The sequence below is a fragment of the Gigantopelta aegis genome, chromosome 10 (genome assembly GCF_016097555.1).
Source record: "Gigantopelta aegis isolate Gae_Host chromosome 10, Gae_host_genome, whole genome shotgun sequence".
NCBI lineage: Eukaryota > Metazoa > Mollusca > Gastropoda > Neomphalida > Peltospiridae > Gigantopelta > Gigantopelta aegis.
Window position 1 is genome coordinate 8,345,934 of NC_054708.1, and position 26,285 is coordinate 8,372,218.

At 40.9% G+C, this 26,285-nt stretch overlaps 1 protein-coding gene across 2 annotated transcripts in view; it reads left to right on the top strand.

Annotated features, from left to right (window-relative positions):
* LOC121384151 (LIM domain transcription factor LMO4.1-like) overlaps nucleotides 1-26,285 on the top strand; it is a 49,961-nt gene that overhangs the window by 10,907 nt on the left and 12,769 nt on the right. For both annotated transcript variants that reach the window (XM_041514404.1, XM_041514405.1), the window contains exon 2: nucleotides 247-523. In XM_041514404.1, coding sequence (XP_041370338.1) covers nucleotides 247-523 — 277 coding nt within the window. The remainder of the gene's footprint in view (nucleotides 1-246; nucleotides 524-26,285) is intronic.

Sequence of the window (26,285 nt, forward strand, 5' to 3'; positions counted from 1 at the left end):
ATTTGCTTAAATGTCGATAAACGTAGTGCCGTGACCTCGATTAATTTACATCTAATTTGCGAAGTTATCAAATTCTGAAAGTATGTGATCTGAAAAATATCACATACTTTGATTACAATATATATATATATATATATATATATATATATATATATATATATATATATATATATATATATATATATATATATATACATACATTGCAATAGATCCTGTAATTTATGACTGTTATCGTTATTTGTACAGGAGGTCCGGACGCCAGTATGGGAATGAATAGCAGCCTGGTATCACAGACGACAAACTCCTCAGGGGGCTCGAACGGGTCTGCTGGGGGCCCGGGCTCGGTGAAGGCGTGCGCCGGGTGCGGGGCGAGAATCCTCGACCGATTCCTCCTGCACGCGCTCGACCGGTACTGGCACACCGGATGTCTGAAGTGCTCCTGCTGCCAGGCACAGCTGGGTGAGATCGGCACGTCGTGCTTTACAAAAGCTGGAATGATCCTGTGTCGGAATGACTATATCAGGTAGGTTCACTTTCCAAATTATATTTTGTAACCCTCCCCACCCCCCTCCCAACCCACCCAAAAAAAAACCAGAAGAAAAAACCCCCCAAATCCTGGAAAAACAAACCCCACCACCACCACCACCACCACCACCAACATTAATGAACACAAATAAGTATATTTCACTAGTTTCAGGATACGTTTTACCGCCAAATATTTGTCTTGTATTAAAAAGTACAGAGAGTAAGATCATTATTATTATCGTATGCATGTTGTGATTTAGTAAGCTAGGCTGTGAGTGACAATCCTCTATGACGATGCAAGAATGATGAATTAGCAAGCAAAGGATCTCCTCTGGAATGGCTACCTTCCTGTAGAGATTCATGGAATCGACCACTATTCTGCCAAATGCCCCATTGGAGAACATACGTGTTCGAGCTACTTCTACTTGTGTTGTGTATACCGTACTTTATTTATTGTGTAGACATGTAATGTCCTCCTGTAAATCACACCGTGTACTAGCTTCGGTGGTGTAGTGGTTAAACGACCGGACTTGAGGCTGGTTGGTACTGGGTTCGCCTGCCGGTGCCAGCTCCCACCCAGGGACATTTTAATAACTCGATGGATAGGCAGGTATAAGGCCACTATAGCGACTTTTATAAGGCCACTACAGCGACTTTTATAAGGCCACTACAGCGACTTTTATAAGGCCATTACAGCGACTTTTCTCTCACTAACAACTAACCATTGACCCAATGTCCTAGGCACAGTCCAGATAGCTGAGGTGTACGCTTGAACCTTAATTGAATGTAAGCAAGACCATAACTATAAATGAAATGGAATGAACCATCTTGTCGCCAATGATTTGACATGTTCCATGTATCGAGGTACCTCGTATAGTGTGTCGTGAAACATCTGGGGTGTACGTAAAATGTTCTGTTCTGCCATTAACGGCATGCAGCAAGAGTGATCGTGGTTTCGCCTCATCACAGAGCTTGCATCATGTACGCACAACCAATATAAATAATGGAACTGCGATGAATCACTCCATGCTGAGTTATTAGAGATTGTTCAGCAACATGTAAAATCCAATTCTGGTAAGTAGAACAGGACTGAGGTGCCCACTCAGCAGTGTGTTTAGCCCTTGACATTCGCGACGACAATCAACACTGATAAAACGCCTGCCTGATGCGCGGTCGGTCTTGGATCGATCCCCGTCGGTGGGCCCCTTGGGATATTTCTCGTTCCAGCTAGTGCACCACGATTAGTGTATCAAAGGCCGTGGTATTTTCTATTCTGTCTGTGGGATTGTGCATATAAAAGATCTCTTGTTACTCATGGAGAAAATGTAGCGGGTTTCCTCTCTAAGACTGATGTCAGAATTACATCCAATAGCCGATGATTAATACATCAATGTGCTCTAGAGGTGTGGTTTAACAAAACAAACTTTAGAAATCAGCAGTGCCGCCACAAAAAGCTGTTGCAAAATTGATCTGCGACGGCATTTTTATAATCATCGGGTATTTACCTTGTTTTTATTTGTACAAAATTACCATCACAAGACGATCAGAATTTCGAAGGCTGTTGTTTAGATGACTTTGGATCCCTGGAAACAAATATCGGGCAGTCAAAACATTGACAACAGTAATACATAAAACAATAGGATGTCTATAGTGTAGTACAATGCACGCATCATCTCCTAATATAAAATAGTGATTGTCAAATGTATAGCACATTCATTCATGTCAACTTATTTTCGTGCTTTTTTTTCTAATTAAGGTTCAAGCACGCTGTCTGGGTACACATCTCAGCTATCTGGGCTGTCTGTCCAGGCCAGTGGGCTAGTTGTTTAGTGGTTAGTGAGAGAAGAGGGTGTAGTGGCGTTACACCTACCCACAGAGCCCTTAAGAACTCGCTCTGGGTTGGAGCCGGTACCAGTACCGGTACGCGAACCCAGTACCTACCAGCCTTATGTCCGATGGCTTAACCACGACACCACCGAGGCCGGTGTGGGACATTTGTAAATACTGCAGCTAGTGAGTACCACCTGTAATGCACACACCGTCACTATGACACACTAATATCGCGGTGTGAGTAAACGGAATTCTCGCTCGTCAAACATCGTCTTCTCTTTATCTGTGATATAGTGGAGAAAACCAGCCATTCCATCACCAACGCCGCTACATCTTTCTTACTTGTAATTTCTCTTATTGACCTTACAGTCATTTCAGTGGGGAGAACCTCGGGCTAAAGGAAAAAGCAAACACTGGAGAAATTCATTGCTTGAAAAAAATAGTCCACCCCTCCCCAATCCTCCACTGACAAGCTCACATAAATCTCAAAACATACAAAAGAAAGTTTCTATTAGCCAAGATGACTAAACGAAAGTTGTAATTCTTTGTAATATTGTGAAGTCGTGCTGTATGAAACCAGCGGAACGCAGGGGCGGATCCAGGATTTTGTTGAATGTGTGTAAGGGGGGGGGGGGGGACCACAAACTTATCAAAAGGACAATAAGAGTTTGTCGAAGGCAAATGACTCGAGCTTTCAAAGAGAGTCAGATGAGTTGTGGAGTTCGGGATCCTCTGGATCCTCTGGATCCGCCAATGGAAACGCCATCTCAGCCATTGGATTACGGCCTGTTTGATTCTGTCTGGGGTTAATAGATGAATCTGTATTGTGGCGACAGACTGTACACCCCATTCACACAACCCCGTGGGCTTGCACAAGCATTGTTGAAACATGGCATTTAGCTCTCTCCGTGGCTTTAATTGGACCTACATACTCGCACCAGCCCCGTCCCCTAGTCGCAACAGGTATTCTCTGGTAGTGTCAAACGGAGACAACTCGACAGTAATTATAATCCGCAAACCGAACGTTTCTTTTGGAAAATATGACAGGTTTATTTGGCTTAAATTTAAATGGTTCTTTGTTCAACGTGGAAATTGGATCGGTTTTAATGAGAAAACTAAAATGAATAGAGGACCCACACATTTATCTAAATTGACTTTTTGTTAATACATGTACAACCCTGTCATAACTATATACAGAGGTATCGAAACGGTAGATAATTGACTAAAGTTATTTTTCAATAAACCCCTTTAGCCAGTACCATTCATACATCGTTTTGAATTATATATATATATATATAATCACACTTGACAAATAACGAAATGTGTTTTGCTGGAAGTTGAATACTTAAAGACTCTCTCGAGTTTGCAATGTTAAAATGTTTGCCTCTCAAAGGGCATTTTCAATGACAAAAATGACATCTTTAGTACATGTTCTTGTACAGTATATCAATGTCTGTGTACCTACTGTACTTCTTTCGTATTAACGTTTCTGATGTTCCAGACAGGACAACAAAGAGACCCGTGTATAAAATTGTCCTGATCTGACACTGGTATTCTGAACAAGAAAATGTATTTATTATATAATTAGTTCTTATAAAGGCTTTGTTAGCCAGTCACATTTTAACAATGGCAGAAACCTCGGGCCCACAGGTGTCTTTTAATAGATGGGAGATGTATCACCAGTTTTCATTGCCATCCGGGTTTGGTAACTAAAAGTGCAATTCAAGGCTTTGAATTATATACACTTAGAAAATCTTACTTTACATAAACAATAGTCTGTAATAGTATACGTATTATTGTTAGTATTACTTTCTGACATCGCATATTCTTTAGTCTGTAATGATATACGTATTATTCAATAATAATTTATTGTTAGTATTATGATACTGTGTGTTGAGAATCGTATTATTTAATATAAGATTTATGTTCTTATCTCACTGTTCATCTACATGCATTGTTCCATCTCTGCTGCTATCCAGTGCCGATGTTTAACACTTTTTTGTTATCTAATTTCAATTTACGAGACCCATAAACGCCAATTCCATTTTCTGATGGGAGATTAAAGTTTACAAACAATATGTTCTCATTTTCTTAATCTTATTGACTCACTATAACTCTATAAATGCGAATTTCAATCTCTGTTACTTATATTCGTCTACAAACTATAATTTATGTTCTCTAATTTCCACCATCTTGCTCTGCTCACCGCAGTCATTTAAATGCGAATTTCGATCTCTGCTTCTACTTGTATTCGTGTACAAACTATACGTTCTCTCATTTCCACCATCTTGCGACGGTTCACTACAACCCTTTAAACGCGAGGGTTTCCATTTTCATTTACCCACAAAGAACGTGTAATTGGTTCATTATAGTTGTATGGAAAAATGACTCAGATTATGGGAGATTGGCCTGGCTTGTTTGATTAAGTATTTCACGAAGCTTTCCTAACAAACTTGTTCGGCGAGGGTTTCTGATTTCTTTTGTCGGTGCAATTTATCTGGATAATTGGTTCATTATGGCTGTAAGAATATGTGCTGACTAGGTCCACGGAGTTACAGCGTCTTTGTGCCTTTAATTAAATGTTTTATTAAAATATGACGCTGCAAGATCTGCCCGTCGCCATTGTACCTGTCGCGGTGAATCGAAGCAATCGCCTGCAAAACTACAAAGGCGATTAATAACCTATAAACGTGTCCAGAAATAATGAGTGCCAATTATAACGAGACTGCATTGTCATAAATTACTGCGGATTTAGCATGTCGCGCATTGGGAAATGGCGGCCGCCTTCACCTCGGTCGATGGGTAAAATATACCTCGGCGAGGTGCAGAATCTCCAATTTAAGCAGATGTTGTTTCGTCGACTCCCCTGTCTAAACACAATTACTGCCTTTACTGACGGAATGGAACATCTGTATTGCGGGACAGCAGTTTAATTGCTTTCTGCATGGACATTATTCTCTCAATACAAAGCTGAAATCGGCTTTAGAAGTGCCGTGTCGCAATTTACCCAATTATAGCGATATGGTGGTGTTTTTTTTTTTCCTTCTTTCACGGCCATAACGTTAATTTGAAATGTTGTCAGCCGTTAACAGGTGTTGCCTTTTCCAGACGTGCTTCAATACACAGGGTTATAGAGGCACGTTAATTCATCGCCCAACTACCCTAAAAGTCGCATACACGGTTTTGTGTTGATCTAATGCGCGAGTTTTATTCAACTAGTGTGCAGTTTGTGTAGACAGACCAAGCATTCACGTAACGTGTGTAAGGCATTAGGATCGAAGCTAATGAAAGCGCTTTAATACTTAACGTATTTAATTTTATTGTAGTAATAAAGGCCTTGAATTAAATTAATTTTATTTTGTTGCACATGCAATTGTTAAATAAAAATGTGCGGGTACTTTATTGCATATACATTTCACAATTTATATATATATATATATATATATATATATATATATATATATATATATATATATATATTTGTATCACATATGTTAAATACAAGACCCAACTGACGCAGTTAATGACGCATTTTGTTGTTTGCTAGGTTAAGCCGACCTGGCAGGAATGTTATACCTATGGGACATCTGCTTTGCCTAGATTATACAAGCAATATTTGTAACGTAACAACACCAATACAACCACCAACACAACCTCCCTTAGTTTACTGCAGTGATGACTGTCTGGGTAGACCCGAACGATTCGGGAGAGGGGTCCTAGCCCCCATTTGAGGACGAACATGTACGTGTTTTGGTACTCTTGTGTAAATAAAGATAAAAATATGGCTTGTGCCCCCTACACTGTAGATTTTGCCCACACATTCTTCAGAGATAGTTCCTACGTGCCTAGTCCAAGACGGATTGTTTCCCCCTCCCCACCCCGCCAGAATACAGATCGGACAATAGTCAAATGTCAAGATTGACATATTGACAGAAAGACGAATAATTAATTTTCATCTCACTTTGTGTACATCGCATAAACTTTAATTTTAATTTTAATAAGGGCACAAATACAGAGATACGCACTGCCTTTTTGTTTCGCATTAAAAATGAATTATATTCTCGATTTTGTAAAATTTTCGACGCATTATATACACATGTGTTACAATATAGAACTGAAAATTCTGGCAACTCCTGTTTAGGCATATTTTATACAGTGTACTAAAATTACATTTGTGACACAGGGCTCATTAATTATGCATACTACCCATAATATATTTATGCATACTATCCATAGTGTATTTATAATGATGTGTGGACGCAATTTGCTCGTCATCCGCACTCTATTAAGCGTATTCACAATCGGTTCGGAAATGTAGACCGGTCTGGTTTTGTGCTCTGTAATTGGCACACTCTTGGGTTACACGATGTTCAAATTAGAAAATAAGCTCTCGCTTGTTCGCGGCTCAGATGGAAAATTTGAACAGCTTGCAAATTACATTTAGAATAGTGTCAATAAATTGAACGCTTGTGAGAAAGTGCGCAGAACACACGGTGAGGTACAAGCTTTTAAATTTTTTTTTTTTTTTTTTACACCTTTCTGGTTCCCCACAAGGCGAGTGTTACCCAACTTACTGGAGGAGTTCCCAGTCTCTCACCAGAGAAGGTGAGGGAACGTAGCCCAGTGGTAAAGCGCTCGTTTGATGCGCGGTCGGTCTAGGATCGATCCCTGTCGGTGGGCCCATTGCGCTATTTCTCGTTCCAACCAGTGCACCACGACTGGCATAGCAAAGACCGTGGTATGTTCTATCCTGTCTGTGGGATTGTGCATATAAAAGATCCCTTGCTACTATGTAGCGGGTTTCCTGTCTTAAGACTATATGTCCGAATTACCAAAATGGCATCCAATAGCAGGTGATAAATAAACCAATGTGCTCTAGTGGTGTGTTAAACAAAACAAACTTTAATTTTAACTCACCAGAGGTGGATCCAAGGTGAGGATAGGGGACCAGCCTCCACAGTATATTAAAGTGGTCCAAGCACCCTTTTTATCTTAGTTCCCATCCACAAATAATGTCCTGGATCCGGCCCTGTTGACCTACCACCGCCCTTCCTTACCCCCACAACTCACAAACAGAATGTTTGTTTAACACATTCTCAGTGGCTGTTATGTGTCAAATGTATGGTAATTATGACAAACGCTGTATAGAGTCTGCATATTCAATGTCCTGTACAACAACTCTGTGTCAACATTTTCACTGTCCTATATCGTTATGTCTACGTATCTACTATTGTTAATGCAAATCGTTACAATAAAGTAACTATCCTAACATAAATGGAGTGGGGGGGGGGGGGGGGGGGGAGACTCCGTAAATGGACTCAGAGCACGGTTTTCACGGTAATGTATAGTATCGACAAAGCAAAAAGAGAGTCCCTTCTGCACTAAAAAACCCCCATTTATATGAAGGGTCCACGTGAAAAACATGTGATGTCACACTTTTGTTAACTGCAATCGTGGAATTTGTATACCTATGCAAGCATGATTTACCTACAACTTTTAACGGCCTGCCATAATTAAATGTTTTTATTTTATTGTGTCATTATGACCATGACATACACAATTATAATAATTACTATTTGTTTGGACATCATAGGTTATTCCCTTGGATCTTTCGTATATTTTGCTTATTATCCCCCTCCCCAACACACCTATTATGTCCATGGTATTTAAATATCCGAATGACCTGTTTCTCCACGTCAGTTTCATGTGGGAATATTTTTGTGTGGGATGTTTGTTTTCTGAACATCTTCTAAATAGTGAAAGCCATTTTTATGTTACCATTGGCGTAGTCAGGACGGACGGGGGGGGGGGGGGGGCATTGAGACCATGACTCATAACATGACTCATAGTCAGTGTGGGGGCCGCCCTCCCATGATGACCCACCCCCCCCCCCCCCAAATATAAAATCCTGGCTACACCAATGCACGTTACCAAGCCTCAGTGTTATATAATCAATGACGAAGAGAAGTCAAAGCTGGTACTTTTGGTCAGTGAAAACTAGGGATGGTGACCCTACTCCCCACCCGCCCCAGGAAACATATGAAAAATTGCTTTTAGCTTCGTAGTGTCCGTTATGTCTAAAAACCCTATATTAATGTTATTATTGCCCTTTTTGGGCACTGCTCTCTAGACTACATTTACGACCCTGGAACAATTTTCCAGTTACTTTGTTTAGACGTTATATCTGGCGAACTCAACCGGTTTTTAAAAAATTACCTTGTTTAGAAGTTATATCTAGCGAATTGAACCACTGTTTAAATTATCTTGTTTAGAAGTTATATCTGGCGAACTGAACCGCTGTTTAAATTACCTTGTTTAGAAGTTATATCTGGCGAACTGAACCGCTGTTTAAATTATCTTGTTTAGAAGTTACATCTGGTGAACTGAATCACTGTTTAAATTATCTTGTTTAGAAGTTACATCTGGCGAACTGAACCGCTGTTTACTTTACCTTGTTTAGAAGTTATATCTGGCGAACTGAACCGCTGTTTAAATTATCTTGTTTAGAAGTTATATCTGGTGAACTGAATCACTGTTTAAATTATCTTGTTTAGACGTTACATCTGGCGAACTGAACCGCTGTTTAAATTATTTTGTTTAGAAGTTATATCTAACGAACTGAACCGGTTTTTAAATTACCTTGTTTAGACGTAACGTTACATCTGGCGAACTGAACCGGTTTTTAAAATATCTTGTTTAGAAGCTATATCTTGTGATCTGAACCGCTGTTTAAATTATCATGTTTAGAAGTTACATCTGGCGAACTGAACCGCTGTTTACTTTACCTTGTTTAGAAGTTATATCTGGCGAACTGAACCGCTGTTTAAATTATCTTGTTTAGAAGTTATATCTGGTGAACTGAATCACTGTTTAAATTATCTTGTTTAGACGTTACATCTGGCGAACTGAACCGCTGTTTAAATTATTTTGTTTAGAAGTTATATCTAACGAACTGAACCGGTTTTTAAATTACCTTGTTTAGACGTAACGTTACATCTGGCGAATTGAACCGGTTTTTTAAATATCTTGTTTAGAAGCTATATCTTGTGATCTGAACCGCTGTTTAAATTATCATGTTTAGAAGTTACATCTGGCGAACTGAACCGGTTTTTAAATTACATTGTTTAGACGTTATATCTATATCTGTCGATAGGGTTCAGCGTTTTCCAATTAGGCTATCTCGTGTTTCGAGACACTGCGGTTGCCCACGCGTGTAGACAAGCATGCTAGAGGAGTACATTTCGCTCCTGGTTTCACCTGTGTAAGACCTGGCTGCCTTGCGTGCGAGCCGCACGACGTGTAATCAGGCTAATACTGGCCTGCCTAATTTGTTTCACTTTGATCCGACGATTGCTGACCCGCTCTGATTAGCTGCCGCTCTCATCAACCCGTCTTGGCCGGCTTCGCCAGCGTATGTACGGCTTTACCTGCAAATTGGCTGCATTATTCGATGTGATTTAGCCACTACATTCAGTAATGATGCCGTCTAGCAGACATAACAGATATTGGTGGGGACTTCATTATCATTATGGTATGGGCCCTGTTTGAGTGGCAATGGTACAGCGCTCGCTTGATGCGCGATCGGTATGGGATCAATCCCCGTCGGTGGACCCATTGGCCCGTTCCACTCTGTGGGGTGGTGCATATAAAAGATCCCTTGCTATTAATGGGGGGAAATATAGAGGGTTTCCTCTCTAACTTACCAAATGTTTGACATCCAATAGCCGATGATTAATAAATCAAGGTGCTCTAGTAGTGTCGTTAAACGAAACTAACTGTTTGGGTGGGTGGCATAATATATAGTGTCTTGCTGGTTGTCTAGTATTACTCAATGGCGGAGAATGTTATGTGTGCATGACTAAGTCTCTCTTTATTATTAATGCTTGCATTAGCCCATTCATATTATGGTAATCATTCACTATGCCAGACTCCGTCACAAAATGTATCGCCGTATGGTGATCTGAGTGTAAATAAAGTCCTGTTCTGTCAGCGAGAAAGCCGAAGGTTGTGGCTCCGATGGACGAGCCTGAACCCTAATTGGATATGGTCATGTTAATAGAGTTATAGCTCAGTTCCACTCTCCCCTCCCAACACTGCCTTTATAACGGTAGTGACTGATGGGCGTCTGACGTGTGACAAAATGCTGCACGTGGGCTAGATCCTATGACAAGACCGTCGTTAGTGCACGTAGGCTATTTACTTCCAGTTACTCTCAACAGCAGAAACCGTCCTTTGTATGCATGTTCCCGCATACAGAACACCACTTTTTATTCATTCATTTCAACTTACTTTCATGATTATAACCAATTAAGGTTCAAGCACGCTGTCCTGGGTGCACACACACACACACACACACACACACACACACACACACACACACACCTCAGCTATCTGGGCTGTCTATGCAATCCAGTGGGTTAGAGGTTAGTTGTTAGTGAGATAAAAGAGGCTGCAGTGGTCCTACGTCTACACATTGAGTCGTTAAAACTCTCTCTGTTTGAGTGGGATCCGGTACCGAGCTGCGAACCCAATACCTACCAGGCTTATGTCCCACAGCTTAACCACGACACCACCGAGGACGGTGAATACCATTTTCCACGGCCGTTAATAGACCATGAGGGCCTAATTCACTAAACTCTAGCAACTTTACGATCTCACAGTGCAATGCAAAAAGACACACAAGGACGATGTTGCTTAAGAGAGCTCAAGACAGCCTAAGAGAGCTGTGTGAAGCAGACTCCAGTATTATGGTACACTGACTATAAAGGGAAATACGTTCAGGACTCAGGAATCAGGCTCCAGTATTATGGTACACTGACTATAAAGCGAAATACGTTCAGGAATCAGGCTCCAGTATTATGGTACACTGCCTATACAGGGAAATACGTTCAGGACTCAGGAATCGGGATCCAGTATTATGGTACACTGACTATACAGGGAAATACGTTCAGGACTCAGGAATCAGGATCCACTATTATGGTACACTGACTATAAAGGGAAATACGTTCAGGAGTCAGGAATCAGGCTCCACTATTATGGTATACTGACTATAAAGCGAAATACGTTCAGGATTCATGAATTATGGTACACTGACTATAAAGGGAAATACGTTCAGGATTCATGAATCAGGCTCCATTATTATGATACACTGACTATAAAGGGAAATACGTTCAGGTCTCATGAATCAGGCTCCAGTATTATGGTACACTGACTATACAGGGAAATATGTTCAGGTCTCATGAATCAGGCTCCAGTATTATGATATACCGACTAGAAAGGGAAATACGTTCAGGGCCCATGAATCAGGCTCCATCCAATATTATGGTTCACTGACTAGAATCAGGTCTCATGAAACTGGCTCCATTATTATGGTACACTGACTAGAAAGGGAAATACGTTCAGGGTTCATAAATCAGGCTCCATAATTTGACAGTGTACATGGTGAACATTGACGTTAATGGATAGTTATGGAAATGGGACTTGTATTACTAAATAAACTTTATTAAGCTTATTGTGACCTATATCGCGATACAAACATTTCATATAGTGAAATCTCGTTGCGTCATTTTCATTTATTTTTGTCCTTAATCTGTTCAGGACGTATATATTTTGGTTCACGAGAGATAAGTCGATGTGGGTAACATCTCGACTCTCCACGCCCTGCCTAGGTGACTTATTTTACTATATGGTTTGTTAGATTAACTTGAGCACCTCCATCTGTAGAAAGAGACAGCTTTGAGATCTAAAGTGGATTTATTTGTACAAGCAGACGACACCGAGTGTCTGGACCTTTCCCTTACTTTTGCTTGGGAACCCAAATCCCTGTCGCAGTTGTGGAAACTTTGTAACGACATTAATCAATCCCGGTGCGTGCCATAATTCACTTTTATCAGATATAGATTCCTTGATAAAGTTTATGATTGTTTGCAGACGAGAGCCACCCCATGGTATGGGCATGCTCCGATCAATGAAACAAAGCTTCATTACGTCCGCGCAAGTTGACATGCCCCGCACTAGCGTTTGAGGACCTTGCAAGTATGAATCATTATTTCCCGCTATTGCCCCTTCAGACAACGGGCCAACATGGGCCAACAAATGGAACGAAGCAGACTTAGCTCCCCGAGTCAATAGATCGTTGATCGTGGTTGGAACAATTTTGTAATGAAGGATTTCGTTATCGTTCTGAGGCACGGAGAGAGGACAATAACAAGTTTTTCCATTTGAATTGCGCCGCTTGATGAGGTCTCCGGTGAGAGGGCAAACGGATAAGTTTTACGATGGCTTTCCGTTTCCGCTTCTGTCAGTCTAGCATGTTCCCCAGTACCGGGTTATGGCCCATCTCAATTTATCACGCGGCTCCGCGGCCCACAGTGCCGAGTTGTGTCTACAGATTCAAGTCGGTGGTTGGATCCTGTACGTTAACGAATTGTGGGCAGCAAGGCGTGCGCGCAGGACCAAGTTACCGCAAGGAATGGATTAAATTAGTGAACGTTTTCTCATATTGGTTATTGGTGGGAGTCTGTTAGGAGATCTAGGGACAGTTTCACTCTATTATTTATTGCCTTTGGCATATATATATAGGGTTAATTTAATTGTGTAAGAATCATAACAGTTTGAAATATATATTTTAAATATTTCTTACAGAAACGTATTAATTTATTTAATTTTATATTTGAAAAAAAAACAAGCTATTTTATTTCCTTTTTTTTATGTGCGAACTTGTAGCAATTTAAAAGAACCACTTTTTAAATTAATGATTAGCCTAGTTATTTCTTTAAAATGCTTTAATGTGTGCGTGTGTGTGTGTGTGTGTGTGTGTGTGTGTGTGTGTGTGTGTGTGTTTGTGTGTGTGTGGAAGTAGTGACGGCACTTAATGCCCAGCGTAGACGGTAGTTTCTGCTTTGACATTTTAACAGTGTAAGCACATCAGTCGTCACTGGTGCTAAAACTAGACACCGAAAGGGTTAATTAAAACGCTGCTCTGGTGTGTCAGTGAGAAATTAATGTCTCGCTTCTATTACTGTGTGGGTGCGACCGCGGTATTGAAATGCACGATTCATCATTAAGGCAAACACAAGCATTTGTCCGTGTTTATCGTAAATCTGCGCTCTTAGGAAAGCAATTTTCAGTGAAGTGATCTTGGGCGACAAGTATCATCGCTTGCTGGTTAAAAGCTTTTACGTAGACCCACTAATGGAAGGTCAGCCAAACTACACGATATTTGCCGACTCCATTTAAACGTTTGCCTAATTCGCTGTGCTAAAAGGCACTTTAGTTGATGTTTATATAACTGCATTATCTGAATCGGCATATCTTAGACACTCGGGTTTCAGCGGATAAAGCTTACTCGAGTAGTGCTCGGATATGGACACATTTCGTTTTTGTGCAAAGTGCATGCATTTGCGGCCATTAGCAACTCCCGTTTGATCGCCTCGCCTGATGTGCTTTTATTCATATCGATATGTTAGACGAAAACTGATACACTCGCAACATCTGGCTCCGAACGGCATTGCTGGATTGGATCCCGCCGTCGGCTTTACCCTTGTAGGAAACTGATAGACGTAACATAAATACAACGCAGTCTGGCTCCGAAATAATGTGGTAATTAGATTCGCCATTACTCTTAGCTTCATATAATTCAATCAGCCTGCCTACTTTACATAGATATATGTATCCCTCTCACCCCCCTCCATTCGTATCCCCATTCCTCTCTCCCCCCCCCCCCCCCCCCCCCCCCCCCCCCCATTTACGTATTGTTGGAGTGCTTTACACACATTTTGAAGTCTGGTAGACAATTATTCGTAGTAGATGTAATGGTTAAACCATCAAACGTAACTCTTGACAGGTACAGGGTCGGAACCGGCTCCCACCGTAAGTAAGTAAATCTCAGTGGGTAAAACAACCATCGATTTCTCTCTCAATAACCACTATCCCACTGGCCTGGACAGACAACCCATATAGCTGAGGTATGTACCCACGACAGCGTGCTCGAACTTTGATTGGATATTTGTCATGGAAATAAAGCTACAGTGAATTAAATGAATTTCTTTGAATGCTTTAAAAACAGATCCTTCTAGAATCTAGTATACCTGCATATACCTGACCTTATCCCGCATTGTTTGAAGGCCAAGACGAGACAATTTATGATCAATCTTCTATAACCATTACTGTTTGATCGTGCACTAAATGAAAGGTGTAGGTATATGTCAAAGGAAATGTTTCCCTGTCGACCGGATGTACAAACAGGGTTCTGGCATACCTTCCCGCTCGTTTCGCGTCGTCTCGCCCATGTATCGATGTACGGGGAGGATGCGAACATTGTCTGATGTTTTCTTTCCGGATTTATTGCCAAAATCTGTTCCATGGCGGCGATACGGAATTCCCGTGGGGGACAATTAGCCAGCTTATTAGAACAAGAAGAAACGGGGATGAATAAAAGGAACACATGTTAACCGTCTTGTTACAACTTCCATCTTGTTTCGCCGATAGGTGGCGCACGTGCCATGCTTCCTGTAGGTGTTTGAGAATAAAGAACTTGAGAAGGAATCACGCCGTACCAGTATTTAGCTGTTTCCTTTTTGATGTACCTGTTTTAGACCTCTTAACAAGGGCGGGATTTTGTTCAGTCGGTACAGAACTTGGGTGAGGTCCACGTGTCGTAGGTTTTTCCAGTTCCAACCAGTGCCCAACGACTGGATATCAAACGCCGTGGTATATATTGTCATGTCAGTGGTGAAAGTGCATATAATAGATCTCTTGCTGCTTTGAAAAATGTAGCCGGTTTCCTCTGAAGACATCGTGTCAACATTACCAAAATGTTTGACATCCAATAGTCGATAATAAATTAATCAATGTGCTCTAGTGGTGTCGTTAAACAAAACAAAGTTTTAGATCTAATAAGCGTTGACTGAACAATGTGCTGTGTTGTTAAACAGCTGTTCCTTTTCTTTGAAGTACCAGCTTTACCAACCCCAAAGATACGTCCATACGATTCAAACTCAACCAGACATTTTATATAAATAAGAACCAAAAGTTTGATCTATATTCACATCGACAAGCTGACAGGCAAAATATATACTATTTCAGTTGTAAATTGTAGGGAAATGTCTTTTCGTAGGCTACGCCTGTTGACCAATCGCAACTGAAATAAGTACTGTTTAAACAACAGCGAAACCCACTGGGGTGGAATAAGATACATGCCTAATTATGTTTAATCTGTGGTACAATCTATCCACACCACATTTTACATTAATTGTTGATTGTTTTTGTTTTTTTGTTCTTTAAGCCATGTAGAACAGTGTTTGCTAGCTAGGAGCTTTTGGATATTCGCCTAGCTAAAATAGGAATAGAAATTGGCATGTTGAATTTCCACGTAATGGTTTCACACTCATGCACTTCAGGATATCTTATATTGAGTCCATACAAACAGAAAGTCGCTTGTTTATTCGAATTTTGTCTATGAGGTGATTTTACAATACGAATGTGAGACCTATGTATTATTAACTGCATTGTTAGTATTATATTATATCTGAATGCGAACCTGGGCCCACTGGGTTAGTTCTCGTTCATTGGATCCAGCCAGTGCAACACGACTGGTATATGAAAGACCGTGGTATGTGGTATTCTGTCTGTGGGATGGTGCATATAAAAGACCCCTTGTTACTGGTGGAATAATGTAACGGGTTTTTTAATTTATTTTTATCTGAGACTATATGTCAGAATTATCATATGTTTGACATCGAATAGCCGATGGTAAATAAATCAGTGTGCTCTAGTGGTATCGTTAAACAAAACAAACGTTTAACGAAGTACCCGTGGATAATAGTAACCGTTAATAAACAGCACAGGCCTGTTGGTTCTAGTTCAGGTAAGCAATTTGGGCACCAAACGTAATGCTTGTAACGCGCTTCCAAATCTAATGAAAACAAGTTAGTTTGTTTAATGACACCGCTAGAGCACATTGATTTATTAATAATTGGCTATTGGATTTCAACATTTGGTAATGACACCGCTAGAGCACACTGATTTATTAATAATTGGCTATTAGATGTCAACATTTGGTAATTTGTGACATATAGTCTTAGAGAGGAAATCCGCTACATTTTTCGATTAGTAGCAAGGGATCTTTTATATGCACCGTCCCACAGACAGGGTAGCACATGCCACGGCCTTTAGTATACCAGTTGTGGTGCACTGGAAGGAGGGAGAAATAGCCCAGTGGGCCCACCGACGAGGATCGATCCCAAACCGAACGCGCATCAAGCGAGCACTTAACCACTGGGCTACGTCCCCCCCCCCCCCCCCCCCAATTAAAAAAAAAAATATAAATCTGATGGAATGCACGCGGAACTCCCTATCGGTCGTGCTCTCTCTCCCTCTCAACCTGTTTCTCCTAACCACAAGGGGACAGCACTCGACTACTCGGTGAATTTGATAGAGGATGATAAAGTGAGGTCCTCTCGACACATTGATCGCAGGGCATCAATTTGCAGGCAGTAGGGTCGGCAGATCAAAGGCCAAGATTCCATCAAGTTAACAGATGGCAGAGAGAGACCGCGAAGCACTGCTTGTCGCGGATCGCGGTCACTGCCAGAAACAACAATGTCTCTTTGTAGCCCGGCCCGTTCGCCAGTTACCGTCATCAAATTTATGGCTTTCTCGGCCTTTCAAGTGTTTATATTTTATACGACGCTATCGAAAATTTGATATCTACGGCTCGCAGCTGTAGCCGCCGTGGTAGGGCCGGCCCGGCGAGTTTTATAACAGGAAGCCCGCCGTTTATTTAGCACCACAAACCCCAAAAGAGACACGGCGACTAACTCTGAGGTTGCTTTTAGCTGTAAAGTAAATTTTAATGTAACTATTTTAGATGTGGAGATCAGTTTTCATATAGCAGGTAATCAGCACCTCCTCTACCCTGATTCAAAATGCGAGTCTAACTTGAACTTTATGTTGATGTGAGCCCGATAGTGTATCTACAGCATCGCCTATAAAATAGCTTTGTCACAAACGAAACCACGTGCCTAGAATCCAATATTAATGCCTCGATGACGGAGACATGATGTTTATGTGAAGCTGACATTGTCTGCATCATCATCCATAAACTAGTTTTGTCACAAACGTATAATATTAATGTCTCGACGGTGTAGACATTGTTTACTTTAGGTGATGCTGACATTGTCTGCAGATAATGTTAATACATCCACGTGTAGTGCCAGTCCTCCAGCAAAACAAACCCATACAACCAGCATACAACCCCCGTATCCACCAGGGGCGGATCCGAGAGAGCGGCACGGGGGCCACGTTTAAACTGGCGTAAACATCGGACTATGAGGATGTGGCATAAACATCGGACTGTGAGGGTGTGGCATAAACATCGGACTGTTAGGGTGTGTCATAAACATCGGACTGTGAGGGTGTGGCATAAAAATCGGACTGTGAGGGTGTGGCATAAACATCGGACTGTCGTGTCAGGGTGTAGGGTAAACGTAGCAATGTCGGTGCCTTCCGCTCAACTAGCGAATATCATGGGCGCACGAGGTCCTATTTGAGAATTCCAGTCACCCTGTTATGCCTCAAAACACCACCAACCAAAACCAAAACAAAACTATTTTAAATGCCTATTTTCGTGTAATTTACTTAATTTAAATAGCCGTCCTCCAACCCCCCCCCCCCCCCCCCCCCCCCCCCCCCCCCCCCCCACAAAAACCCCACAAACCCCTCAACTCCCACCTAGTAAAAAAGAAGTGTTTTGAAATAATGAACTCGAATCCTGATGTTTATTTTACATTACACTTTTGAACAGTCCAGGTGCATTTTAAATTATGTTTTTGTTACAGCACTGGTCAGTTTTCAAATCGTATAACCACTGTTCACACCAACGTGAGTGTTGACAAAAGACGACGAAAATGTAATTAACATTGTGGGAAAAGTAAACTGTTTTAATTTACGGCGGTTTGCTGGGAATGAACACCGTGTTTGCCGCCGTCTACGTCTGGGGTCACGTGGGCGGAGCGACATCTGGTGGCGGGGTGGCGACGAGCACACGGCAATGCAAGCCTCCACGTGTCGGTGAAATACCGGCCGTAATTAACGGCCCGCTCTCACAGAATACACACCGAATTAAAGACAACCGTCGTAGGGACAGGTAACTCGGCATGTCCACATCATTAGTGCAAAGTAAATAACCCGAGTCATTAGTGTTAAGGGGTGAAAGGAGGGGTTGGAGCCTAGCTCAGTCGGTAGAGTGCTCGTCTGAGGTGCTTTGGTCGAAGGATCGAATCCTGATGGTCCTGTTCTTGATATGATTTTTTCCTCTGCTAAAAAAAGAATAAGTGTTTTGTATGAATATTGAATTTTAAGCAGGCGGATCATGTTTTAGTAGTCCCCGACTGGTTCAACCGGAGGGGAGTATAGATTTCGCCTCCGTCTGTCTGTCTGTCCGTATGTCCCACATATTTTACGAAATTCCTCAAGATACTAGCTGACATTTTGTGCCAAGCTGTATCATGCACTCTTACAGATAAGTTTGACTTTCACAGAATTATGGCCCCTGAACTAAGGAGATACGAAAACTTCTTGTGTCCGGTATGGGGACATGTATTGTTTTAGCAGTACTCTCAGAATGGTTATTGTTTCTGTTTCTTAACTCTCTCTCCCCCCCCCCCCCCCCCCCCCCCCACACACACACAAAACGCGCTTCACTGACATCTCTCCTAGTTATGAACGTTGTATCTAAACGTCAAATAAAACTCATATGGTATCCAATATCTTGTATATTTGAGAAACACTGGACATTAGTAAATGCAGTTTGTTTATTAGTTGGTTTGTTTACCACGTTGGTTGATTTGCTAAACTACAGAAAATAAAAGATCACGGTACTATGAAAAGAGAATGTCCATCTGTAGAATGGAACCATTGATCACCAGAGAGGTTGCAGTCGAACACATTAAACCACACGGCGATGAGTAGCAGCTCCAAGGCATGCCTTGTGCCCACAATCAGACGCCTGCCAATTATTTTGAGCAATTTATCTCATTTTTGCAAGAGTGATTAAAATGCTGCAATTTCCAGCAAGCGATTCGTGACTGGCGAATTGGATCCGCCGGTGGACAAGCGGAATTTATTGCAGCTTTCCCAAATTGTTTGCCAACTGTTCAGCAAAGAGAAAATTAATTTGACAGTAAATAAAATGCTTTTCATTACGACTGTGTGTTTATGATGAATGGGTTGCGAGAGGTGGCTGACTGAAGGGTGGCGGGCCCGCGATGAGCTGTGTGGACATATTTGATATGCTACATTAACGAACACGATTGTACAGAATGATATTCGTACGATAGCTGCCCTACAACAGAGGAACGCTAATTCCACCATTCACCGTCAACAACAGGCCGGGTTTCCAAGAGATATTTCACCAGACGTTGTAGGTACACGGACGTATGTAGCCAGTTCACTCCACTTAACGTCAACAGAGACATCTCAAAACTACTGTTCGTAAATACCGATAATAAAACTTGTTTTCGTCTTTAAGGTTCGAGTACGTTGTGTTGGACATTCAATTCGGTGTCCAGTCATTGCTCCACAATTAGTGAAACAAAGACCGTGGTATCCTGTCTGTGGGATGATGCATGTAAAATATCCCTTGCTGCTAATCGACACAAGTAGCCCATTGAGTGGCGGCAGCGGGTTTATTTTCTCAAAATATTTATGTGCTTCTTAACCATATACCCGACGCCATATAACCGTAATTAAAATGTGTTGAGTGCGTCATTAAATAAAACATTTCTTTCTACTTTCTAGCCGCAAAGGGTCTTGTAACGGTCAAGATTATTTTATTTTATTATATTAGATTATTCAACCATAACTTGAACTATAGTTAAACAAATATTCCCTTTCTTTTAACAAAATACTTGGAATGTTTCAATGTCCAGATTCCTCTTCTGTATACTAAGCACTAGTACATGTAGTGTGAACTCTTGGCGTGTTTCAGAATCCATTCTTTGACGAGTAAGACAACAATGCTGAAATATTCGATTATGACCATATAATTACTTGTACCGCGAGACCAGTCGTACGTTAGACGGTCATATATATTTATTCTTTTGTATAAATATCGAACTCATTTACGTATTGAGTAAATTATGTTTGGGCTCAAAATGATTTATTGGATTGCGTGCAAAATGATTGCAAGTCGCCGATAAATTGCTTTATGGACCGCTGTTTCCAAAGCCAAAAGCTAGATGACCTGCTCTGTGAAATCACATTTTCGGAAATTCACTTGGAAACTAGTTCCAAAACAAACTGCCAGTTTGAGGGGGAAATCAAGAAAAAAAAAAAAAAAAAAAAAAAAAAAAAATCCTAACCGACAAAGAATATAAATACGTTTCGACTTGGTCCCGAGGACAGTGAGTCCTGTATTTATTTTAATAAAATTATTCTGTTGATATAACCCAAAGAGCTGTAACGGCTTTCCCATTTGGCGGGCGCCGTGACGAGTCTCAGCTCTTTGGGAGCAGTAAACGTTTGGCTAATACCCAATTCGGGAAGTCCGTGTGGGGAGCCATTGCTGTTAATGAAACGCATTAGGGCTAACTTATAAGATAGGCTTCGCACACAATGCCCAGACCGCTGGGTACTTTGCCTTTTATAAATAAAGGCTGTCCGAATGTAGTTAATTTAGCTGAAACACTCGAGCTCCGTCCACAAAAAGCCGACGAAATTGAATGCTAGACCATTGAAGAGGTAGTTACATTAAGGTTTCCATCTGTCGCCAACCACCGCGCGGGAAATAAGCAAGGATTAATTTAATTAATTCGCCACCAAACAGTTATTACTGAGAGGTGACGGATGGAGGTGGGGGGAGTGGATGGGAGGGGAGGAGAGGAGGGGAGGGGGCGCTCTTCTGTAGTGTTTGAATACCGTTTACAAATGGCGGACATCTACGACGTTGGCTGGCCTATCCGGATTAAGCTTCACGTACACGTAAATTAACCCCGTTTCATTAAAACAGGGCTTAACAATAAGTCGTCGGTGGCGGGAAAAACGTGCGAGGTTAATTGAAAATTTCAAGATATTTGTTGGCGCTAGATGGAAGACTTTGTAATTGGTTCGGTTGATTGATGTTTCATTACTGGGACCAGTGCCTAAACAGTCGCTCATTCGGGGTAATTTTTCCTGACAGTTAAATTAACGAAATGTCACTGCCGTTAGAGGTATTCGCTTACACAGAATGGAAATGCACTTTTAAGGGTTTTTGTATTTTGCTCATCCCTATTTCATGTCATCTAGAACTCGGTGATGCTGCTCAATTTCACCCAGTAGGATTTTAATTGAATTACCTCAAAAACGCACTAATAATAGCATATCAGGTCCGTGTGTCCTCTCACACGGTCTTTTCCACATGTCTACTTGACGCAGTATTTCAGCTATCGGGTTTAACACTGGTAGACGCTGAGTTCGTATCCCAGTGCCGGCTCCAATTCACAATGAGTACACAGTGAGTAGGCAACTCAGCCGAGGTGTAATCAGGATAGTGTGCAACAGCTATACTTAGATATGGTCATGACAGTGAAACAAAATGTATTGAAGCATGTACGTTATGCATAATTAAAATAATTGTCGCACAAACCTCTTGTAGTAGACGGTGTGTGTGTGTGTGTGTGTGTGTGTTTGCGTTGTGTGTTTTTGAGAGAGAGAGAGAGAGAGAGAGAGTGTGTGTGTGTGTGTGTGTGTGTATGTGTGTCCATATGTATGATATATATATATATATATATATATATATATACACACACACACACAAACTGAAAACACTGCCAAATGATTAATTTCTGAAGTATTGAAGTTAAACCATATGTGTCAATTTTCATAGTTGGGGGGCCACACCTATTCCCCACTTACCTACCCCACCCCTCCCTTGCGCTTCTTACGCCAGTAACACTGTACCACGTAATACACTGGCGGATATAGAGCGACTACAGCTCCTCGTTCCCGGGTTGGTGGGGGGGGGGGGGGGGGGGGGGGGGGGAGAAAGAGAGGTCGGTCATCTGCTTCTCTTCCAAGCGCTGCCAATCTCATTTCGCGGCGCTTAATAACATCAAAGGTTCCTCTTCCAATTTAGAGCCTTCTTTTTATCGCCATGCCATTTTCTAAAGCAAATATTTCGATGTGGCCTGATCTTCTTTCGGTTGTTTTCAAGTCATTAAAAGAAGCAATTATTTCCAGTTCTATGTAGGCCAGTTTGGTTCAATTTGGTGTGGTGATTAGTGTTTGGTGTTCTTGGGAGCTTCTCTCCTCTAATTATCTCTAATGAAGTCGGGAGTTGGTAAAAATCGTGATTATCTCGGCTGATAAGGAAAAGGGGATAGTTACAGCCCGTAATTGCCTGTGTAGAGTTGAACTTTAACAAGGAAACTTCTACCGTTGGGTAATTTGACAATCTGCCTTAATTGTGCAAAGACGAAATTAATCGTATCTGCGCAGTGGGGGCACGCCGAGGGAATTCAATCAGCGGTCTGCTGGGTTTAAAATTAAACTTGCCCAGTTCTCGTTATTTCCAAATAGTCGAAATCAAATTTACACGAGCGTTATTGCCATGAAAACTAGTACTGGAGGACGTATTGGTAATTTGTGCAGCGTTGTAACGTTCCTTGGGGACAACGTCTACCCAGGCCAGTCTTTGCAGGTGGACTTCTTTCTTCCATTTCTTTGAAACAAAAACCCCACAAATAAAAACCCACACATACCAGGTATGGGATATGTTTATTTTTAAAAAGGTCAGTTTTGTTTTTAAATAGGTAAAATATTTCGACAAAAAGCAGTTAATATTTTGACAAAAAACAATTAATATTTCCCCCAAAAAGCATTTAATATTTCCACAAAAAGCAAGTAATATTTCCACAAAAACCAATTAATATTTCAACAAAAAGCAAGGAATATTTCGACAAAAAACAATCCCGTTTTCATCAAAATGATTATTCGATGCTGTAAGATTTTAGCATGGCGGCCAATTACCATATGGAAATAAGCTTTAACGACCTGTATGCTGATTAAGCTCATGAATATTATAGCAACCAGAACCGGTCAATATGTTGATTAAGATCATGAATATTAACACGGCCAGTATTAGTGAGTAATATGTTATTGTTATGAATGTTTAAATTATCAATACCAGTTAAAATGTTGATTACATTATCAATATTAATCAACCAGTACTAATTAAAATGTTCATAATTTAACATCAGGAATATGTTATTTTTAAAAACCCAACAACTAATACCGCCTAGTTTGTTAAAGGGCCTATCCTGAGTTTTTACTGCATTGTAAATATTTATTTCCTAATATATATACATGTGTATACACACACACACACACACACACACACACACACACACACACACACACACATTCATATGCGTGTGTGTGTATGTGTGTGTGTATAAACTTCATTTTATTTCCTCTCTCTCTCTCTCTCTCTCTCTCTCTCTCTCTCTCTCTCTCTCTCTCTCTCTCTCTCACACACACACATACATTTATATACGTGTGTGTGTGTGTGTGTGTGAAGAAATAAAATGAAGTTTGACCTAGTGCAAATTTTAGGACGTCAAAAACACGTTTAATATACAACCACTAATATTTTGTTTAGAAAATTATATTAAATAATTATACTACATTCGTTAAAAAGTGTCTGTTGGTCGACATGATATTAACTGAGGATAGTCTATTTTAAAGAAGTCGGTACATCCCTCTATTTCGCAGATAAAACTCACTCAGGATGAGAGCCTGTATTGGGATGCGAACCCAGTACCTGTCGAATTTAAATCCGATGACTGTACCACTACCGAAACCTGCAGTGTTTTATTAGTGAATATAGATGTGGGTGATTTCTGACACTCTGCCTTCAGATAATGTTCAAGTACGCCGTTGTAGACGCAACTTCTAACTTACGTCCCAGACAGCCATATTCTTTATTAATACAATTCAGTGGATGTAAACACACAGATAGTTTTGGTTCATTGGTTCGATTCGGTTTCGGTAATAACATAAAATCAATTCTGTTAACTTGTAATCTGTTTTACTTGCGAGTTAAATCGGCTCCGACTGGCGTCCTGGCAAAGTGGTTCCATTAATCCGCGTTACGTAACAGATACCTATTCCATACTGCCGATAAATGAGAAAATACTTCCAACGTCCGACCGCCACAAAGCGTCCACATAACTCCTAGCAAAGGCGGAAATTTATTAACGAGCCGCTTGCCTTATGAAAGAGAGTTAATTGTGCGATACACGGCGTACAATCCGGCTATATTGCGATCCGCATATTTCAATTTATCTGCTTGGCCGACCGTGAAATGGTTTTGGTTGGCTCTCTGCATTGAAAGCAATGTCATATAAACAATTACTTTAAGAGATTGGGAAAATGGCATGTGCGTAAGATGAAGTGTTCTTATTAACCCATCTTGAGTCATGAGACAATCGGCGGAAGATGCCATCATCTATTTAACTCTTGCTGTGCCGAGGACGGCGTCGGTAAACACCGTGTAATTGCTAAAGCATACTTGCAGAATCTACACACGCGAGCGTGCGCTGAAAATCAAACTGGAGGCATTTTGAAGTTTAACAAAGACATTTATTATAGAATTACAAATACATGTTCGCAAATAGACATATAGCACTGTTTTCAGGTATTTGCCAAAGCATACTTGCAGAATCCAGACACGCGAGTGTGTGTTGGAAATTAAGCTGGAAGTACATGTATTTTTACGTTTAACAAAGAAATGTATTATAGAATTCCAAATACACGGTCAGAAATAAAATATAGCACTATTTTCAGGTGTTTGCTAAAGCACACTTACAGACTCTAGAGACGCGAGTGTGCGCTGGAAATCAAACTGATCATTTTGATCAGATCATTCTGATGTTTAACAAAGAAATGTATTATATAATTTCAAATACACGGTCGGACATGGAAAATATAGCACTATGTTCAGGTATTTGCTTTCAATGTTCATAGAGAGAGAGAGAGCAAAGATCGGATGCAGTATTTGTATAATTTGTATATACATTATTTGCTTCGTAAAACAGCATCTTTTTTTTTTACAACACACCAATATACAGATTCATTACCATTTACTCCACCAGGCAACACAGTAACAGTAAATACACACAACAAGCACCATAAGGAAACAGAAAAAGGAATACCTATTTGATGATATATCTACATTTTAAACTAGTTAGTATCTAACACTTGACTATTGAGAGAGAGAGAGAGAGAGAGAGAGAGAGAGAGAGAGAGAGAGAGAGAGAGAGAGAGAGAGAGAGAGAGAGAGAGAGAGAGAGAGAGAGAGAGAGAGAGAGAGAGAGAGAGGGGGGGGGTAGGTAGGTAGGTAGGTTGGAGGTAAATTAGAAAAAGAGAACCAGTTGATGTCACATGGCTACTTACACCGTAAAGCAGCAACCTAGGCCTCATACACACTTATTTGTAGACAGTACAGTATATACCACAATTTGGTAAAACAAAACCCACCCAAAACCCCGCAGTCCATCAAGGTTGATCGATCCCATGACCCGTCGGGCGCCATCCCAAGGAAAGCAACACGATATTGAAAGCTTACATTTTATATCATATATATGCAATTAATATAATTTCAATTAATGGTATGGAAAAAAAATCCACTATTCTCCTATAAGAAATATCATTAATGTAATTTAACAATAATCATACCTTGGCCACAGTGGATGTTAATTAGAAAGCAGTATTCCGCCGAGACGGGCTAATCGTAATGAGCTGTGTTTGGATGAAAGGGACAAACAATAGCAATGTGAGTCAGAATGATGAAGCTAGTGAAGCCAGTCGGCGGGCGTGACATTGATTTTGAACGTCCCCGTTACGGCTTGCTGCTACAACTACCTATGCAGAATATTGGATGATAAAAA